At 37.0% G+C, this 22,751-nt stretch overlaps 1 protein-coding gene across 2 annotated transcripts; it reads right to left on the reverse strand.

Moving 5' to 3' along the window:
* Nucleotides 1-286: 286 nt before the first annotated feature.
* Nucleotides 287-4,155, reverse strand: LOC147549670 (uncharacterized). 2 transcript variants are annotated; one of them, XM_086667715.1, is made up of 5 exons: nt 3,746-4,155; nt 1,773-3,075; nt 1,410-1,679; nt 1,113-1,268; nt 287-804 (listed from the first exon to the last, which is right to left on the reverse strand). In XM_086667715.1, exons 1-5 carry the CDS (start codon nt 3,751-3,753, stop codon nt 685-687), a joined length of 1,857 nt encoding a protein of 618 aa, XP_086523841.1. In that variant the 5' UTR covers nt 3,754-4,155; the 3' UTR covers nt 287-684. The 2 variants fall into 2 exon arrangements, with proteins under 2 accessions (XP_086523841.1, XP_086523842.1); XM_086667716.1 differs by having other exon boundaries at nt 1,773-3,294; nt 3,369-3,904.
* Nucleotides 4,156-22,751: the final 18,596 nt, after the last annotated feature.

The following is a 22,751-nucleotide window of genomic DNA, read 5'->3' on the forward strand; positions in this document are numbered from 1 at the left end:
GGAAATCAGATTCTTGTTCTTGCAAAATAGAATGCAGTAGTCGCAAATTTACTGTGTATTTTATATATCACATATCCATACACTAGTATGAGATGTTGGAAGTCATACACCTATTTACCTATTACCTATATAATGTGGACACCCCACCTCCGCCCCTCGCATCCCCGCCCCTCGCATCGTCCCTAAACTATTTTGTGACTCATAAGCCATCCTGCTTACAGTTTTCGCTTTCTATCCTCAAGTTATTTTGGTATCTTACTAAATGATGAAATAAGAAAGAGAACACTTCAATAAAATCATAGGTTTCAAATTTACTTTTAAAAGCATTCAGAACCTGCAATTCACAGGCTACAAGTTCAACTGAAATCCTCACCGGGTTTCAATTGAAAAGGGACTCTTATGAAATTGGTTTATTTCTTTATTTTGTTTTCCCCTTTTTTTCTGTTTTTTCATCATCCACTTGAAAGGCTTATTAAATGTTACTGAAAACAATATAAAAAATGACAAACATACAGAATGCTATCATAGTACGAATAATCCCGAAATAACAAATGTTAAGTAACACCTGACCTTGAACACGCCAAGCGAAGTTATTTCTCTGAAACTGCAAATGCTTGGGTCACCTCTGTGATAAAGCTTCGCGCTGTCAAAACTGTATGATCTGATCAAATTTAGGTCAATACCTTATGGGGCCATAAGTCCTTCAATTGTATAGAAGAGAGACTCCGACAAGTCTGCTCTGAATAACAATGTCTTCAGTGCGTCCATCACATTATAATCTGGATCAAGCTTTCTCTGCCAGCCCTGTAGAGAAAGACAACATAAATAATGGAATAAATTATATATGGTTGGTAATACTCAAACTCTACCCACATGGATACGTTAATCTGTTTTGTGGGTGTTCCCGTACAAAATGTTGTCGGATCCAAGTGGGTCACCCTCGCAGTAAGGAGATCATTCTAAAACTTTAGAACTCTGTGAAGAGGGGCTCAAGTTATTAATGTTGGAAATGGATGGTTCGTTGATATTTAATCTTTGACCTATGTAACATGGACACAGATATTGCCTCTCATTAAATTAAAGTTCGCGTGAAAACCCTAAAAGGAGATTACCTCGAGAACCAAGGTGGTTACCATCACAGTGCAAACATTGCCATCAAGATTAACTTTATGACGTCGAACTTGCTCCAGCAATTGCTGCATGCAATCTGCGGGATGGATACCACCACCTTCTGAAGTTCCCCAAAAATGGAACGTCTTCTCCACTTCCTGTTAAGAATAAAGACATTTCAAATGCGTGTTTGTGTATGTGTAGTTAAGGAGTTGATGGGATACCCTAAGCATCTTTTTAAACGATCCAGTACAAGGTTGAAATTCGGTTCTCATGTAGCCAAGGAATTGAAGTATTACCTTGACAAAGGCTTCCGGATTTGGGCATTTCTGTTGTTTTGATAATCTAAGTGTGCACTCTGCAGCAGTACGACCATCACGGAGAGCAACAGCCTTAAAAAACTCCAACAAGTTTATCCGATCATTCTTAGAAAGTTCAGCAGTCATCCCTACATCAAGGAAAACTACATGAGGCCTGGATCTAAAAAGTCGCTTATGTGAAGCCTTGCTCTGAGCGACTCTGACAAGAATATTTCCAGGATGCATATCTGCATGGATAAAATTGTCAACCTGAAAAAAATGATAAATAAAGTAAATGTCCTACGAATTAAACTACCAATTAATTAGGGTAAACAAAAGTTTAGATTTGGAGAAATGTTGTACCAAAAGCATCTTCAGAAGTGCATTGGTCCCAATGTGCGCAAGAGCACTTTTAATTCGATCATTCCCTTCAACCTCATCAACAAAGTGAGAAACACTTTCTCCTTGCTCATACGTCTCAACTAAAACAGCAGGATGAACAAACGGATATAAGGGTTTTGGAAAGGATACATCCTTTGATCTGCGGAAGTTATATATAAAACGGCTCAAATGTGCAGCTTCCCTAGCAAGATCAACTTGAGACATCATAAAAACCGCAAATTGCTGTACACTTTCATCTAGTCTTAACCACTTCAAACTAGGTATGAACATTGAGATTTTCGCGATAAAATTAATAATCACAAAATCCCTTCTAATGGCTTCACCTACCCCAGGATGTCGAACTTTGACCGCAACTGAAATGGGTTTTATCTGTTGACCAGGGTAACGGAATCTCAAAGTGGCTCGATGAACTTGTGCAACACTTCCAGATGCCACAGGCACCTCCTCAAAGTCTTCAAAAACTTCTGGAAGTTTCCGACCGAAGGCTGCCTCAATACTCCTTTTTGTGTAGGCAAAACTGTGAACTGGCGCTTCACTGTGAAGCTTTGTAAGCTCAGAACATAGATCGTTGGGAAAGAGATCGGGTCTTGTAGCTGCCCACTGACCCCATTTTATAAATGCCGGACCTGCCTTCTCTAGTGTAAGATGGACAAGTTGAAGCCACATTTTCCTATATTGAACACCAAAACTGTCCGCAAATGGAGCCATCGCTATGGCAGGAGAGAACAAAATTGCCAAATACACTGTTCTCAAGAGTAAAACAAAACATTCTAGGACTGAAAACAATAATGAGGCTAAGTAAATATGGCCATCTTGTGCACGCATGTACAGAGAATCCACTGGCAATGTTCCGACATCTGCATAAGCCCTTTGAGTCCATGCTACCTCTCCAATAAGGAAGCCTAATATACTCGGACCTAAAAGATTAGATCTAGTTAAGGCCAAGCTCACAGCACAAGCAATCCTGTTTATCGGATGAAACACTGGACCACTATATGAACATATTTGAGAAAGACTTCTCCAAGCAATTTGGGCATGATATCTCACGGCCTTACTAGCCGAGAGGACACAAAAGGCCTTGGCCCAACTATATATATTCACCTTGAGCTTCGGTTCGTATAATATATTTGAAAACTCTCTTCTAGATAACTTATAAATTGAAGGTAGTTCAGCTTTAACCACATCCCCATGGTATTTTACTCCTTGATTTCTTATACCTTTTAAGACATGTCCGGCTCTCTTAAGATTTTGAAGTGCCATGAACCTACATTTTTAGCAAAGTGGTGAGAGTTATAAGACCGTTCCAGCACAGGCTAATAACCCAGATGTTAAAGGTCAAGTTCGTATAAAAGCCTAAAAGGAGTAAACAGACACAAAACAAACGGATAAAAAAACAGCCCCCAGTTCCAAGTTCCATCTTTTAGAGCGTTTTCATGACAATTAGCATACATCCTCTGAAATGTTACAAACTGATTATCAAATACTACCACCATGATTCACTAGATACATCTTTTGCAAGTTCGTTTTCCATATATTGAATTTTCAGATGAGTGAGACAGCTAAAGCGAAGGCTCGAAGGAACTAAGTGAAGTGAAACGAAAAGGGTGATTGTCAAGCATGAAGCATTCTATCTAAATTGAAGTAAACTCCACCAAATCAATCAATCTCGACCTATCAATGCTTTTGCTCATATCTAATTCGAAATGAATTAATAAAAAACACAAGTAGACCAAATTCACAATTGAATAAACTCAGATAGGACTCCTTCTATAGACATTAATTCCATCATAAACCCTAACCCTTAAATCTTTAAAAGCAACTATGGAAAATTAGATAATCTGATTAACCTAAAAAAAAAAACCTAAGATTCTGAAGGGGGGAAATGAAAGTAATAAAATGTTAAGCAATTTTTTAAGAGCTAGAGAGTTACATACATCGACATAGCGATTGATTTCAGAGAGACGAGCTGTTCTTCCGAATTCTCCTGGTGACATATTTCAACTTAGGTCGCCTTCTTTACCATCATTCGCCTGTTTTTCTGTCTGTCAACAAGGAGAAGAATACGAGAGAAAAATGAGGGACGTCGATTCTTCACGCCACTTTTTCAAAGAAACTATTTTGAAGCCCAAATTCATCTCCTCTGCCTCTTAACATAAAATAAAAATAAGGTTGTGTTTTATAGTAATTTAGGGAAAGGAAAAAAAATAGAGAAAAATTTAGGGAGATTTGCTGTTTGGACCCCCTTTTTTTTATTCCAAGAAAGTTTTTCACCAAGAAACACTTTCTCTGCAGTACTTTTGGCATTTTCTATTGTTTGGTCCGTTAAGAGAAAATAATCCATTTTCTTGGTAACACAGAAAAAACAAACCTTTGTTCTTACAATTTGAGTATAGAGTCTCTTCTTTGATTGTAGTTCATCTATAAAAAAGAAACTGAAATAATCTCAATAGGAACTCTAGTTTTATATTATAAATTTAGTTTTTCAATTAGAGAGAGAAAAACAACATATAATTATGGATAAGTAATAGTTCATCTATAAAGAATAAAATGAAATAATACTAATAGTATCTTCATTTAGAGAGAGAAAAACTAAAAGTTCAGTTCATCTCTATAGTATCTTCATTTAGTGAGAGAGAACTTCAGTTATAAAACTTCATTTCAGTTTATCTATAACTATGGTATCTATATGCTATATTTACATTAACCATTTTAATGTCTTCATACACTTCAAGACTCCATCAAGAACAATGATCTTCATGGGTAACAGGGAAACCAAAAATTTTCTATTATTTTCTTCTTCTCCATTTTCACTACCACAAGTGATTCATCTTCAAATGTTAAAGCTGAAATCTCAAAATGAAACTGCTTGAATCTTTTTATTTTTTTCATCATCTTCTCTATCAACAGAAGTTGATTCTGACTATTATTAATCTTTGGTGATAGTCATTTTGAGGGGAATGATCAAGATCAATCATGGTATCTTCTCTCACTATGAATTCTAATATAAATTAGAGAGAGAGAGAAAGAAATGACTTGACAAACATTTTTGCAACAGAGGCCAGAGGGGATTGGTGTCCCTGGACATATGCATGATCCATTGTGTAATACCCGGACAATTCTTTTGGAGGAAAAATTTCTCCAATGATAGGTGGGTAAAACAATTCCCTCTTTTTGGAGAAAAGCAGAAAGAAAAGGTCACGTGAGCACCATTTTCTCTTTCTCTACATGAGCAATCAAACACCATGAAAATGCTTGTTTAAAAGAAACTCTTTATACTTTCCCAGGGAAAAAGGTCTATCAAACATAACCTTAGTAAAAATAAAAATAAAAGTAAAAAAAGGGCCTCCCATTGTTGTTTGACCGTAGTCAAACACTTGACACCTATAGGCGCCTCCCACTCCGACTGACCAGTCAGAGGCCCAAAGCTTTGGCTTGGACTGGTCCAGTCCGAAATAGCACGGACTGTCCAATCCTAAAGGTCTCGGATTGGCCCAAGCCGAGACCATCCTTTAGACTTCGGACTGGTCAGTGAGAGAAGATTTACTTTCACCATCTCTCTCTAGAAAATCTTGAAGACTAAACCTAGACAATCTCAGACTAGTTTATGAGAAGATTAAACCTAAACCATCTTAAGCCATTACAAATCTTAAGAACACGTTGAATCTTGATTCAACTCGTGACCCACCATTACCCCAGATAAGCTTTCTACTAGTTTGGATCTTCATTAATGGTGGGGTTCGTCATCAAACTTGATATTGGACAGTAGATTTAGGGTTTCTTCATAACACTTTGGAAATTGGACATCGGAGCTAGGGTTCTTCATCACACTTTCGAAATTGGATGGCAAAATCTAGGGTTTTCATTTTGTGTTTAAGTTGGTTTAAGATAGAGAAAGTAGAGAGAGAAAGAAGCTAAAAAAAATTTGAAAATGGGTTTAGAGTTTAGGGTTTAATCTTGTGTTTAGTCTTTTTGAAGACTAATTGATTTTAGTTTGTTGATATTCAGATTTAGGATTGATTTTTAGATTGAAAGTAGAGAGGGAAAGAAGAAAAAAATGAAGAAGAGAAGAAGAAGAGGGAGGTGCTCAGGAGGCCCCTATAGGTGTTATGGGAGGCGCCTACAGAGGAGATGCCCCTTCAACAGTTTTCGGAGGCGCATATAGACACTCCCAAATAAAAAATTCATATCCTCTGCCAAGAATAAGACCATGTTTAGCCGGCACATATGAAATCTATATTGGTGTTCAGAGATTTTATAGGCAATGCCCAGAGTTGATAAAGACAATGAATTTTTTGCCTAAAACTTGGTCAAAATAAGTTTGGCCAATAATTGTTAGAGGAAATGCCCAAATTTGAGGGTGTTTATCACCCACCTCATCCTTTTGTCTTCTGCCGGCCAAAAATCAACGACCGGAGTTCCATCGACAACTTTCTTCTTCTTTTCCAATTCTATTATCTCTAAACGATCATATGCATTTTCACACAATCATTCCAAATTCTTTATATAAATATATATATATATATAAACAAATTAGTTGACTGATTGTAAACTGAATCCCGTTAACTACAAAGGCAAAACAAGATTAGGAACTTACCTCAAGACCGCCATCAGTTAGAATCGGGTAATGGCAAAGATTGTAATAAAGTTCTTTCTTAGTCTTGGATAAGAGATCGAACACTGATGAAGACGAAGATCTAGCGAGGATTTGTGGGTAATCAGAAGGAACTTCTCCCAAACAGAATCAGATTCAGCAATTGATTTAAATACAAAGGAAACAAGGCAACAAGTACATGCATCTTGAGGAGATGCTAGAGATATGATGCTGGAGATGCATCCTTCAGGAAAATCACTGAAATCAACCTAACCTACACATTCATCTTCCTAAACTTACTTCCTTTCCCTATATCCCATTCTCTCTAGAATATATATATATATATATATATATATATATATATATATATATATATATATATGAGCCCTAAGTTTGTATGTTCGGGTGATTCCAAGACATGAAAGAAGACGAGAATTGATGAAAGAAATCAATGTAAGAAGTTTATAGAGAGAATAGAAGAGGAGAAGAAAAAAAGTTAAAGTCGTCAGCCGTCGACTTCTGCCGGAGAAGAGAAGCAAAGAAAGAAGAAATAACTTCTTTTGTAACGGTTGTTGGCCGGTGATTCTCTGGCCGACGACAACCTAACAGCGTCAAATTCCGTTAGGTCAAACACTAGCTGAGGCATTGCCTCTTACCCACACATTGCATTCAACCATTTTAGGGATTGCTTTTAGCAAGCTTGCCTTTCTCAACTTTGGGCATTGCCTATAAAATCTCCAATTGGTGTTTGGTGCACGAGGATCCAGACTGGATTGGATCTTCTCATTGACATTTTATGACCCATAGGACAAAATACCGACATTAGCATTTGGGTCAAGAGATTGTATTTTACAGAGTCTGGGTCACAAGCTAACAATTGACCCAGTTGACTAGAGAAAGTCGTTAACAACCGTTAGTTTGTGACTCAAATGCTAATGCTGATACTTTTCATTGACCCTAACGCAAACTTTACCTGTTAATCATTGCAACATGGGCGTTTTGAGGAAAATTGGTGAAAGATATGTGGGTTTCAAGGGTGTATACATTTCGACGGAGAACTCGTCAGATTTGAGAGCTTGTTAGACGTAGAGCAGAGCCTTATCCTAAGCTAGCTCTTCCACCATCATTAGCACTGTGAAAGACACGAACCCTGACCGATGAACCCTCCAGCAGAGAGGTATGGGCACCGACGACTTACCGTTGGTAGAAAGACAAGTTGCGTTAGCATAGGTCACTCCAATGGAACTACTATTTAACATAGGCCACTTTAACGTATCAAGGAAATATTTGTAAGAACTCGTCCGATGAGATTTTGATGTGCGTTAAAAGGCCACATTTGGATCACTTGACTTTGATGAGTTAGTTCGTTTCGAGTTTTATTTCTAATAATTTATGTATTTTTCTTGTTAAGGAGCTTATTTGAAGTTTGAGGTTAGATTTGGAATAAAACAAAACAATTCATCACATTTTCATCTCATGTGAAAGAGACTGGAAAGAGAACCAGGGTTATTTTGCTCATTTCAGTGAAAATCAGAAGTCAAATGATAAGTGGAGTCTATGGTGAGTCCCACGGCGAAGACGGAAGTCGAATCAGAGTTCGGACGAAAAAATTATGGTAGAAAGAAGTCAAGGGACATTTTGATATTTTCTAAAAATTAGATTTGTAGAGACATATGATGAAGGCACCCCCTTGGTTTCTAAATCGAAGCCTAAGGCCAAAACCCACAAGTCCAAAGAAGAAGGACAAGTAGAGAGTTTATGAGCACCCTATAAAAGTTCAAGTCAAAGATGGTCTAAAGTGTTACCCAGTCAAGGGTTTGTGTTGGTCTATCAAGAAAGAAAAGAGGTCTGATTTTGGATTATCTTTTCTATCATTTAACACTTATAGAGTTTCGAGGAGAGTTCTTGGCTAGAGGGCAACGTATCAATACTCGGGAAGAATTTTAAGTCCATGTGATATTTGTGAAAAATATTTTGGAAAGTATAAAAAGTTCCACGATAAGAAAGACGAGTGCCATGAGAACAAATAGAAAGTGATTTAGAGAATTTGTAGGGAAAAAATCTCATATTTCGAGGCATTGGTACAATAATTTCCCCATCCGAAAGACGCAACAATTTGAGGGCGTGCATTAAGTGCAGAGTAAAACATATTCCCTCTGCGATCGACATATTGAATTCGATGGACATTTATGCTTTTGACTTACATTGTAGTTTTGCTAGATTGATCAATATGTTTTCATTTTGGTATTGCAATTTACTTCTGAGATATCTAGTGTTAGGGGTCAACGTAAAGTACTGTCATTAGCATTTGGGTCACAAACTAAAGGTGGTTAACGACTGTCTCAAGTCAACCGGATGAACGGTTAATCTGTGACCCAGACCCTATAACGGACAAACTCTTGACATAAATGCTTATGTCGGTACTTTTCTTTGACCCTAACATTAAATATTTCTTTAGTCTTTGCATGTTTTTTGACCTGAATAATTATTATGAAATATATTGTGTTTATTTTTTTACTTATTTTCAATATTATTTTGACCTACTTGGTTAAAACCTCTTGTGTTGTATTGATGGGATCATGTCAGATAATCTTAAAAAACTTCAATTTTTTGCTCTTGATATTACTGGAAAAACTAAGTGACATGGATTTTAGATGCTGAAATTCATCTTGCTGCTATGAATCGTGGAAATAACATTATGGATGAAAATGAAACATCCCCACAAGATCAGGCAATAGCAATGATTTTCCTTCTTCACCATCTTCATTAAGGTTTAAAAACTGAATACCTAACGATAAAACTGAATACCCATCGTGAGGTCCAAAAGTGCCAAAATGGACAATATCACTACCGACCCAGAAGGTTGATCCGCATCGTCCTATAACATTAACAGTAATTTAGAACGACATATTAAATATAATATATTTCACTCGTGAAAATTGATTACCAGATAAGAGTAATTGCAGTCGGATTTAATGATAACGTTTTTCTTGTGAAAGTGATGCTCAAATTATAAATATGATATTAGTAAAGGTAGTTATGTCAATGGATTCATCCAAAGCTCCTGGACCAGATGGCACACCTCCTCCAACAGATATTATTCAAGCTTATCGAGCCATAGAGGCAGAAGACCTGGGCTACATCTCTAAGATCTATGATACAAAGGAAATCAAACAGGTAGTTATCTCAGTGGATTCATCCAAAAGTCCTGAACCAGATTGCACACCTTGCCATTTCTATCAACATAATTGGGACATCATCTCAATCGATCTTGTAAGTTTCATCAAATCTGCATTTACATCAGGTACTTTCGACATTTCCATTAACATAACCACTCTAGCATTGATTCCTAAGATTAGGTCTTCCAGTATGACCTCAGATTTTTGCCTGATTGCTCTTTGCAATTCACCCTATAAGTTCATCACTAAAATCATCGCCAACGGAATTCGCCCCGTGATTCGACGATCGTAGTTGGTTTCTAGCTAAACATTACGATCCCTAAATTGTCCGGACTTGATGATCTTCTTTATCAATTGTCCTATCCGAAAAATTGTTTGCATTGCATCTTTGGTCGAAGGACACCTCCTTCAGTCTCCCACTTGTACTTAGAACAAGTGCAATGTTCGATTCTTTTGTCAATTTGTATCCCATATGAGACGTCACATCTTTCAGACATTTTTGATCTCGAGTACAACTGTGAAACCAAATGAGTAATCACTTAATCCATTTGAGCGTGGCCACGCATTTTCAGTTGCTACTCATCAAGTGGTCTTGAGATACTTTTCCTAATTTAATTAGGATGACACAATCCATTCTTGAAATCCCACTTAGTTTCATGTCTCTCATGACTTTCCCACTATCCGCTTTTATAACCTCCTTTTACGGCGCGGTATTTGACGGAACAAAAGTCAGACATTCCTTACATAAGATGAACGTAACACTCATGTTTTGAGGAATTTCTCCAATCTTGTCAATGAGAGGTTTTTGACGTTCATCACTCTTGATGTACTCTCATGGTGGGTTATCCAGTATATATTCTCAATCATACACCCACGTAGATGACTTGAATACTCTTATTTCTATTTCCCACGAAACAACGCTATCTTGGCGATCTCACGTGTTAGTCTTCATAAGCCATTGTTGTCCATGCAATGACCTGGACTGGAGAGATGATAACGAAATAATTCCAAGTTCACTTAATAGGGTTTCATTCATCAGATCAAGCATCTGAAAAACCTATTTGGAATATTTCATCATCGACAGACTGTCTTTCAAATACTAAACCAAATTTAGATGAAGAAATACACGACTGTTATTTCTGACAACAAAAGATTGTAAATCTGAGTCTCCTCCGTAAACTCCTTTACTTACTCAATTTACTAGTCAAGGTCATTTTCAGAATGCACCTTATGCCTTAGACCCTTGTATGATTCCATTCATACTTTGTCTTAGGTGATAGTTTAGTTAAACGGATCTAATCCGAGTAATTCTATGTTGATTATCATTTTAATCGAAGGTCGCTTCCTTCAATTCCTTTTTTATCATCTCTAGTATCTCTTTACTAGATTTAAAGCTCTTAAAGCCTTAATTTATGTTCTTTTGTTTGTGGAGTTTCCAACAGTACCTAATTAGGAACACTTTCCAGCCTACTTTCCTTCCATCTCTAGTATCCTAATGTTGTTCTCAATTTCAGCATGTCCTCTACATGTCGGACCTAGAAAACGGTTTACTCCCACTTACCCTCTTGAAATTCCTAATGTTCAAGCTTTTTTTTTTTCATTCTTTAGGAATCAAACATATTTGATTACCTCGTTGAATGAAAGATTCCAACTCTTACTTGCCTGCTTCAATCCATCGATGGATTTCTGAAGCTTGCGTATTTTACTAGCCTTCAGAGTCAATAACCTTTTAGACTGTGTCTAGTACACATCTTCTTCCAAAAGTTCATTAAGGAAGATGGTCTTGACCTTCATGTGTTATTGTGATCTTTATTGACTAAAGCTTCGCAACGAACATAAAGATCTCGTTCATAGTCTTATGCTATAAATCTGTGGCCTTTGTCTTCTCGTTTAGCTTTAGGAAATACAATGTTTCCATCCTTCTCAGCTTTCTCCTTTGGAAAACTAATTTGCATCCAATAGGTTTTACTCCAGTGACCAAATTTTTAAGTTCCAAACTTGATGAGATATGGATTCTATTTCCGACATTCTAGCTCCAAGCCAATTTGAGAGTTAGGTTCTGTCATAGCTTATGCAGTAGGTATTTAGACTTCGCCTAACCTTACCTTTTATTCCTCTCTTCCTGTAGGAACCGCGATCTACTGTTCTCCACAGTTTTGTTGCTCTTCATCGAACTATTCGACGTGTACTTTTCTCTCACTTATCATCCTTGAATAATACCAATTATAAGGAGGATACCGTCACGAACAACAAAAAATTTGTTTTCTGACTGGTTATGGAGAAGCCCCAAATTTCTTCTGAAGAAAATTACGACAGACTTGCTAATTTTGTGCCCCGTAAACTATTTTACATAAGCTCAGCTTTCTCAGACTCTATAAAGGTAGTATTGGAACCCTTCCAATTACATATCCTTATTGAGTCTTTTCAGCTTAAGATGGAGTAGATTTTATGTGGGAAGCTGTATCTAGACACCTTTAATAGTGGTTTGAAGGACATGGTATGATTCATTAAATTTTGTCTAACAATCTTGAATTTTATCCTATTGGACAGTTCCAACTATATAAGTTTGAATTATGATTATAAAATTTTATGACGATCAACCTCTGTGTTTGACTCAAATGTTATCGACCCTTTCAGATGATTCTACTTTCTTGTCAATATGATTCTATACTTCGATTGTGAAAACTGGTTGTTCATCCACTTTCAACTGTGAAGCGTTCTTGGTTATTCTGGACACCCTATCCTCATCCCTTTCTATGGGGATGATCTTTTTTCTGAGCCACATGTATCGCATGATTCTAAATCACTTGATTCATTGATGTGTCTCATCTTTCAAGAATAACCCAAGTTTAGAATCAGTTGGTATCATTGATTCGTTAATTGATAGGCTATGAAAATGTCCCATCTGATTCGTTTAATTAGGCAAGTTAGCCGTTTCGAGTCTTTATTATAATAAAATGATGGGTTTGCTTGATTAGGTGTAATTTTGGGGTTTAGTACCAAAAAATAGATAAAAACTGGCGAAAGGTACACAAAAGGCATTTCAGAGAAAAAGTCCGCAAACCCGAAATCCGTCGCAGGTACTCGAGTCCGTTAGAGACCGGGTACCCGAAACTCGAAGACGGGTTTAGCCCGACCGACCCAATGAAATCAACGGGTCGGGTACGGGTTTTGAAGTGCTACCCGACATCCCGCCCGAGCCCGCCCGATAATCTTTACCCGACATAACCCGCTTAATAATGTCATCCATTTATATGATAATACCTATGCACATTATATGTATCCTTGCTTGTATGTATTTATGTATGCATGTATAACATATATATAGATATATTTTTAAAGTATTTGAAGTGTATAATATAGATATATATACATATATTGTTGTCCAAGTGAGGAATGCTCTTGACACAACATTGTTAAGAGAAGTTTAATTAAATTTTAGTTTCGATAGAAATTTTGGTACCATCGGAATAGAAATATTTTGGTGATTTCGACCGAGATATTTTGAAACTGGTGAAAACCCGATACTCGACCGCCCGATACTCAAGAAACCCGAAAAGTTTGACGGACTTGGACTGGTTTTGGACCCTAGGATTTTTTAAATAACCCGCCCGATTAAACCCGAATGCCTGACTGGACAGAGAGTTTCAAAGTCCGACCGGCCCGACCCGATGAATAACATAAACCCGACCGGCCCGACCCGGACCGATTCCCACCCCTAATTTCAGTCATTTAGAGTCAAGAGTATTCTATGAATTTAATCAATATCAGTATATGGGTGAAAAGTAGAGGCAGAAATAAACCTATAGGCGAAAACGGAAGTGAAATTGGAGTCCAGATGAGCAAACTAGCCAAAGTCAAGTTCAGGTCAACTGTAGTTGGCCAGGAATTCATGTGGGACAAATTCGGCAACTGTTCGGTCAAGCGGGATGACCTGCATCAAGATGGCGCAATCTAAGGGTCGTTGCTTTTTAATCCCAAGCTTCGTGAAGCAGGAACTCGCGCCTCCCAGAACTCGCCATACTGTGTGTCTGGCAACAACTTAGCTCCGTAGACCCTGTCCCATATCCGTCCAGATCCGCGTGTCTTTAGTCGCACGGTTTCTATTGATGCCGCAACTTAGTAACCGTGCACTCGGTTGTACCATAGCCCGTGCTTTGAGATGGGACATTTTCAGGACCCATCAAACATCTCCTAACATAGGTTTTGCTAGTCGTTGAGCAAAACAAAACAAAACAAAAACCTAACTCACTTTCAAAAGAATCCCGGTTGCATTTAACATATGCAACAAGTCGTTGAACTCCTAGGTTGCCCTAGTGGACGAGTGTTGTCTCGTGAGGGTTTGCAGAGAATGTACAAAATCCGAAAAAATTTCAAAAATACAATAAGGTCCAAAAATACTACTCAAAGTCAACTAAGATGGACCAAAAATGTTTATCTCCTAGAAAATTTTAGCAAGCTAATAGAAATCAATCAAAGTTAACAACACTATACAGACGTTAAAATCTCTTCACTAGCAATCTAGACTCGAAGTTTACGTGACTAACCACAATGAGAATCACTTCAGTTCCGAACAGACAGAGCCTTGATCCCTATCTTAATACATTTCGCCTAGACTTTAGCCTCACAAACATATGCTCTAAAAGATGAAATCACTCAAGAATGGTTCGCTCGTATGTGTGAGTGTGATCACTAACCGGGATTCAACACATAAAAAGATGTGACGACTACATTTTAGAGCGAATAATCTTCGAATGTAGACGTCTTCAATGTTTGAAAACTTCAAGCAACTTCCAAACTTAGCTTTTTTTTTTTCTGCTTCAAACACATATGTAACACAATAAACTAGAGTTCACGCGAACTTTCTTCACAAACTTTCTCTTTTTCTATTTTTTTTCCAAATCCCTACTAACAACACGAATACAAATACTAGTATTCTGAACTATCAACTTTTCTTTTTCTTTCACACTTTTTGCTTTCACATTCTTCTTTCTTTACTTTTCATGCCTTCATTCTCGGGAGTATGATGAATGAATGGTGGAGTATCTGTCTTCCTAAAGTTGACACAATTATCAGGTTTCATAGACTACAAGAGTAAGGTTTATGCGCTATCCTGATGTCACTCCTAGCGGCTATGTAATTTGAGCACACGAGATCAAATGAGATCCTTTAAAAAGTTACGAGGTTGAGTAGTGCTTCATTTACTCAGAGTCAGCGCAGAAGGGTACGCTCAAAGGCAGTAGAAAGGCTCAGATATCTCACAAAAGTCTCTAGTAATGATTAATCTAATTCTCTCAGAACCGTCTACCTTTCCCTTCCATAATACTCACATGGGTAGCATACATACGACCTCAAGACTCGAAATTCATGAAGAAACTTTTAACAACCGGATAGTATGATTAACTCGACTCTATAACTATTAATAAGCCAACAATAACTATTAGACACACATTTCCAGTCCAAAATTTTTAAACATTTTGAACTTTTTTTGTGACGCCCCGTGTTCCAGATCACGGTTTGCCAGACAGTTATAAAAGAAACTCGGTCTAATACTAACTCAAACCAGTTTCAAATATAAACTCAAGCCAAAACTCTCATCACGGGTTACAAATCAAGAACAAACGTAGCAGAAAATCAATATAGTTTAAACCTTTTGAAAATATGCTCGAAAAAGATATGTAACCCAAAAATAATATTTCATAAAGATAAGTACAATTTGAATTCATTTATATGAATAATTCACAGAGGGGACTGAATTTGGACAGAGTCTCCTCTATAAATTGACCATATCAAACCTGAAAAACCTGTCACACATTCATACATATCTCACAAACTTCTAAATATCAATAGCATCAAATAAAAAGTGATAATGTGCATACTATTTACATGTGTACAATCGCAAACGAGTGAGAGAATGATCCTAACTATTCTAGATGATACATATATAATATTAACGTTGTGATTATGTTGAAAATATAATAGAAATTAGGCTCCGTGGGTATATAGAACAAAATAATGTTCAAAAAGGGTTTAGGGTCCAATCTTGTCAAAAAATTGATTTTTAGTCCTTTTTCTCTTTGGTCAAAAAACCCTTACCATCTCTATTTTATTTCCAGTTGTTTCCTTACTCGACTTTCTCTCTCATCAGTTTTTACTGTTTAGGCAAAAATCACACCTTTCCCAAATCGAAACGCTCCAAAACCCTAACGAGATATTCGAATCGCCATCTTCCAGAAGGTAAGAAACCGACTTTATTCTTCAACCTTCTTAATCTTTCAAGCTTTCGATTCAGGTGAAGAGGTATCATCGCCATTAAAACAAAAAGTTTTCTCGATTCGTTTGGTTTCGAACCATCATTACTTTCAGTTGAAAATCTATATAAAACCGAGCTTGCATGGTTATTTTTCATCATAAAGAAGTTTGTTGCAACGTTATGGTGAGATTTTTGGTTGATTTTTAGGGTTTTTCCTGTTGTGACATAGTTTCTGATGTTCAAAGCTTCGTCATAAATCAATTTTTTGAGATCTGTTTGATAAATTATAGATACTATTTTGTGAAAAACTATAATTTATGATTCTTTCTTTATGATTCTTTCTTTTTGGGGTTTAGGGTTTGCTTTGGTATTTTGGCGATTTTGTGAACATTTTGTGTGTTTTAAGGGTTTTGATTTGTGATTTAAGTGTTTAGTTTCATATTGTTACTTTATTTGATGCTTATGATGTATAAATTACATATAATTTATTATAAAAAAAATATTTTTAGTGTTCCGAAAGTATCGAAACTGTTTAATTTTTTCTTCCAAGATATTTCAATGGCACCTAAATCAAAATCGACACCAAAAGCAGCCAAAGATACTACTCCAGTTAAAAAAAAGTCCTCTTAAAAGAAAAGCAACAGTGGAAGAATTAGTTCCTGCAAAAAAAATCCAAAACCAAAGTAAGCTCGGCCAATGAAGAAGGTCTAATACTGAAAAAAAAATAATTTCAGTCAAAGAGGTATGATGTATGAGTCTGTTTATGAAATTTCTGAAAAATTTCTATTATTTATGATAAATAATATATAATTTATTTGAAATTGGTCATACTTTGGACATACATCTTAATACTTTATGTAACAGGTGGGAGCAAGCTCAACCAGCAAGAAAGGGAAGGAAAAAAGCTAACTTTTGTCGTATTGTTGACATAGTAGGCGAGAAAAAGATAATTCCAGAGGGGAATACATTCAATCCATTTAGATTTCTGAAGAAGAAACTAGATTTATAGTAAACTATATTGCTAAGAGCATATCGAAATGCTTTTGCACCCCCTGTTGCAATAATTGTCCTGTTTCTGTAAATATCTTATCCCAACCATCTGATTTCAGTTTGATTTGATGATTCTGGCTGGAACCCCATCTGTGATAACAAATGGAGAGAGATTAATACATATAAATTATATAGAAAAGTATATTATTTATAATAAATTACACGAACATTTACGTAAATTATATGTAATTTATTACAAAGTACACGAGATTTGCATATATAAAGCGAAGTTGTTCTAATAATGAAACGAGTACTGTTTTGAGATTAAAGCATACATAATGTTCTATAAATTGCGCATAATTTATGGACAATAATATAATATTCATGATAAAGTATTTATAATTTGTTAGAAAATACATATATCATGTTCTCATTTTGAAAAACATCGTAGGGGAGATGTTTGTATAATTTACTGTAAATTATGGTAATTTATGATAAAGTACATGTAATGTTAATTCTGTTATGAGGAACCGTACGAAAAAAGCACGTTTCATAAATCCGTATTGAAAACCAGATCTGAAGAAAAATGTGAATATCATACTTTGCTTAAACTACAAATCTATAGATATCTGATATGATGATTATTTGCAACAATCAGTATACTCGATTTGTAGGATTCAGTAATGAAGGCTATTCTCACCAATATCAAAAGGGTTATTTCCCTAATGGCCCCCAACTTTGTGACCAGCTTCCCGCCTGTCCCCCTACTTTACGAGAAATACCCATATGGCCCCCTTTTTCCCTTATCTTTAACGGTCCGTTACTCTCTCTCTGCCAAGTCACTTATCACGCCACATCATCATCTTCTCCGACCTAAGTCGCCGACCGATCAAATTTCCGGCCGGTGACATTCAAATTATTTTTATTTTTTTTTATTCTCTCTCTCTCTCTCTCTCTCTAAATTTTTTTTTTTTTTAATATTCTCTCACATCTCTCTCTAAACTCCGGCGAAGGGGATTTCCCTTCGACGGAGGTCTGTTCGTGATGAACAGACCTGGTCTCTTCATCACGAACAACAGATATGTTCATCACGAACAACAGATCTGTTCGTGATGAACAGACCTGGTCTATTCATCACAAACAGACCTCCGGCGGAGGGAAACCCCCTTCGCCAGAGTTTAGAAAGAGAGATGTGAGAGGAGAGAGATTTAAATTTTTTTTTTAGAGAGAGAGAGAGAAAAAAAACAAAAAATTTTGAAGGTCGCCGGCCGGAAATTTGGCCGGCCGGCGACTCTGCCGGTGAAGACGATGATGTGGCTGGTTTATCGAGGTGGCAGAGAGAGAAAACATGCTAGAGGAGAGAGAAAACATGCTGGAGGAGAGAGAGTAACGATGATGTGGCTGGTTTTATCGAGGTGGCAGAGAGAGAAAACATGCTGGAGGAGAGAGAAAACATGCTGGAGGAGAGAGAGTAACGGTGTTATAACGGAAGGGGGCCATATGGGTATTTCTAGTAAAGTAGGGGGCCAGGCGGGAAGCTAGTCACAAAGTTGGGGGCCATTAGGGAAATAACCCATATCAAAATCATTAATGAAATTTTTAGAGAGAGAAAGACTATAATAACATACTCGATTTGAAACAGAATTAGTAAAGAAGAATTTTGTTTACCTGATTAACAATTAAGAAGATGATTTTCAAAAGCTCTAATGAATATGAAACAAGTTTTCTGTTTTAATGGAGGATTTTCAGTCGATTAAGATGTATAGAGAGATAATCAACTATAATAAACTGAAACATAATCAGAAAACTTATAAATTGATTTGTGTTTTACCTGATTAACAATGATTAAGATGATTTTAGCAACTCAAACGATTATGAAACAAAGGTTTTTAATTTAATGGAGGATAGTTTCAAACGATTAAGATGTAAAGAGAAAGAAAAATAAAACCAGAAGGTTTCGGTTACAAAAAGATGATGAAGATCACGGTTTCTTTGTTTAGAAATGTGATTGGAGAGAGAAATAGGGAGATAAAATTGGAAACGATATTTGGTGAATTTGAGTTTAAATGTGTATTTATATTTAAGGAAGGTTAGTTTAGGTATTAATATTTTATAGTTATTCTAGGGATTTGTGTTTTCTCTATAGATGGACCCAAATGGAATAGATATCTATTTGTATTAATATTTTGGTTTTTATACCCTTTATGGGATTAGAGAGGATTAAAAGTGTTATTAAGGGCTATTTTTTGGGCCATACACCCAAAAATTCTAGAAATTATAATCTTACATAATGTGAACCGTCGAAGTAAAGTATGTCACTCCGGGTCACCAATACCTGCAACTGAACAACAACAAATAGGAACGAGATAACCTGAAGGTCAGCTCAGTAGGATACCTAGACATCCTACCCGCACCAGACACATCAACAGTTTGATATATCAATAATTATAAGTAATATGTATATACACAGAGATGTCATTATGCACAAGAAGCAAAGCAATATAGCAAGATAATTCTTCTAGCTTACCAAGATCACGACTGAATACGCCCTCAGTCGGGGTCACCTACTATTCGGCTAGGAAGAACCGTTCGGCCTTTATTAGTGCGTAGGCAGGCGACGCCTTAGCTAAGACTCTTTTATTAGTTTTCCGCTGCGTCAGAATGTGCAATCGCAGCCAAGAAGACATAGAGTTGGAGATAACCATTCATCTTCTGATGAAGACGGACGTGTTTCTCTTATATCTAATGATGATCATAGTGCTAGTTCTGGACGTGGGAGAAGAAGAGATAATCGACCACATCAACAACACACTCGGCAAGAAGAATTCAAAGTTGATTTTCCTGATTTTGAAGGTAATCTGAATCAAGATGAATTTCTAGATTGGTTAAGATCAATGGAATGTGCATTTGAATATAATATTTATGATGGTGAGAAAAAGTATAAGATAGCAACCTTGAGGCTAAAAGGTTATGCTAGCCTTTGGTGGGATACTCTTAGGTCGCAACGTTTAAGAGAAGGCAAGACTAGAATCAGGTCTTGGGAGAAGCTGAAACGACTTATGAAAAGGAGATTTTTACCCGATGATTACAAGCAAGAGTTGTACCTAAAGCTTACACACTTGCAGCAAGAGAAGAGGACTGTAGAAGAATATACAAGGGAGTTTGATCTTCTGCAATTACGATGTGATGTTCAAGAACCACAAGAAAGGACTATTGTACGCTTTGTACATGGTTTGAATGATGAAATTTCAACCAAGGTAGAGCTGCAGCCTTTCTGGACTCTTGATGACGTAAAGAAGCTTGCTATCAAGGTGGAGAAGCAGATTAAGACGAGCAAGAAGCAATACACCAGACCCTATAGTGTTGTTTCGTCTTCAAAATGAACTGTTAAAGGTGATGTTAGTAACAACAACAAAAAGCCAGAAATTCAGAATTCAGCAAAACCTATGGATGTGAATTTGAAGAAGAAGTGCTTTAAATGTCAAGGGTTTGGGCATTTCCAAGCTAAATGTCCTAATCGGAGAGTAATGACAACTCAAGAGATTGAGGAGATTGAGGAAGAGCTAAGGCAGGAATCTCATGATTTAAAAGTTGCTGATCAGAAAGTTCATGAGGAAGATGATGAAGTCATTGAGCAACCTGATCGAGGAGAATTGTTGGTGATTCGAAGGGTGTTGCGTTCTGTTCCTAATACGGAAGAAGAGCAACGAGAAGCTATTTTCCAGAGTCGGTGCACAATCAAAGGAAAAGTCTGCAGTTTGATCATTGATAGTGGAAGTTGTACTAATGTGGCATCTAGTACACTTGTGGAGAAGCTGAGTTTGCCAACTATAAAGCATCAACAACCTTACAAACTGAAATGGTTGACTGATGGAAGCAAGTTGCAGGTTTCTAAACAGGTAGCAATTTCCTTTTCTATTGGGAAGAACTACCATGATGAGGTAATCTGTGATGTCATTCCAATGGATGCTTGTCATCTATTGCTTGGCAGACCTTGGGAGTTTGATAGAAGAGTTGTACATGATGGGTACAAGAATACTTATTCTTTTCATAAGGATAAGAAGCACATTACATTGACACCTTTATCACCTATTATGTGCGCTAAATCTGCAGCAGAGAAATGCAAGGAGAACATGTTTTTTGGTGAAACCAAAATCATGAAGAAGATGGGTAAGGGCAATGAGGTCTTTGCTTTGCTGGTGGTTGAGAAGAAGGAGGGAGCAAAAGTGAGTTCTCATCCATTGATGCTGGAATTGATCGAATGAGTTCAGTGATGTTTTTACTAAAGACCGGACTACCTCCAAACAGAGGTATTGAGCATCAAATTGATTTACTACCAGGTGCACCTTTGCCAAATTATCCTGCTTATAGATGCAATCTAAAAGAGGCTAAGGAGTTGCAGAAACAAGTGCAAGAGCTGATTGATCGAGGGTATGTCAGGGAGAGCATGAGTCCATGTTCTGTACAAGCTCTGCTTGTACCAAAGAAAGATGGTTCGATGAGGATGTGTGTAGACAACCGAGTTATTAACAAGATAACCATTAAGTATCGTTATCCTATACCCAGGTTGGGTGACATGCTAGATGAGCTGAATGGCTCAAAGGTATTTTCAGACATTGATCTAAGGAGTGGATATCACCAGATCAGAATGAAGGAAGGTGATGAGTGGAAGACTGCATTCAAGACGAAGAATGGACTGTTTGAATGGCTAGTCATGTCATTTGGATTATCCAATGCACCCAGCACTTTCATGAGACTAATAAATCAGGTTATGCGTGATTTAATTGGAAAGTTTGTTGTGGTTTATTTTGATGATATTCTTGTCTATAGCAAGAATGAAGCCGAGCATGCCGAACACCTCAGGGAAGTTTTCAAGGTGTTGAGAAGAAACAAACTATATGTTAAACCCGAAAAGTGTGAGTTCTTTATTTCTAGCATTGTTTTTCTTGGTTATATTGTTTCAGATAAGGAAACTTCAGTAGATGAAAGTAAAGTTGAAGCTATAAGGAGTTGGCTAGTTCCGACAACCCAATCTGATGTAAGAAGCTTTCATGGACTTGCATCATTCTATATACGCTTTCTGAAGAATTTCAGCACTGTCATGGCACCACTAACTGAATGCTTGAAGAAAGACAAGTTCGAATGGAGCAGTGCTGCCCAAAGGGCATTTGAACTGGTGAAACAGAAGCTATGCGAAGCACCTATTTTTGCACTTCCTGACTTTAATCAAGTGTTTGAGGTTGAATGCGATGCTGGTGGAGTGGGAATTGGAGTTGTTCTTATCCAAAGACAACGTCCCATAGCTTATTTCAGTGAAAAGCTTACAGGAGCACAGAAAAACCACTCAACCTATGATAAGGAGTTTTATGCTATTGTGAGAGCTTTGACCCATTGGGAGCATTACTTAAGGCCACGTTAGTTTGTTTTACATTCTGATCATAAGGCACTAAAGTTTATAAACAACCAGCACAGGATAAACAACCGACATGCCAAACGTGTAGAGTTTCTATAATCCTTCTCATTTGTGTCAAAGTACAAGGCTGGGAAAACTAATATTGTTGCTGATGCACTCTCAAGGAGGTATGCTCTAATCTCTATTATGGATTCTCGAATTATGAGATTTGATTTGTTGAAGACTTTATATAATGAAGACTTAGACTTTGCTGAAGTCTATAATGAGTGCAAAAAGGGAGTTACAAATCAGTACCATTTGCAAGATGAATTTCTTTTTAAAAGAAACCAGCTCTGCGTGCCAAGGAGTTCTGTTCGGAGTTGCTGATTCGCGAAGCCCATGGCGGAGGTCTTTCTGGACATTTTGGGATCAACAAAACAGTTGACATGCTTCAGGAGCATTGCTTCTGGCCCAAGATGGTACGAGATATTCCTTTAGTCATAGAACGATGTGCCACGTGTCAAAGAATGAAAAG

The sequence above is a fragment of the Eschscholzia californica genome, unplaced genomic scaffold (genome assembly GCF_041429995.1).
Source record: "Eschscholzia californica isolate CP2 unplaced genomic scaffold, dmEscCali1.0.p SCAF_3, whole genome shotgun sequence".
In the NCBI taxonomy this organism is placed as follows: Eukaryota; Viridiplantae; Streptophyta; class Magnoliopsida; order Ranunculales; family Papaveraceae; genus Eschscholzia; species Eschscholzia californica.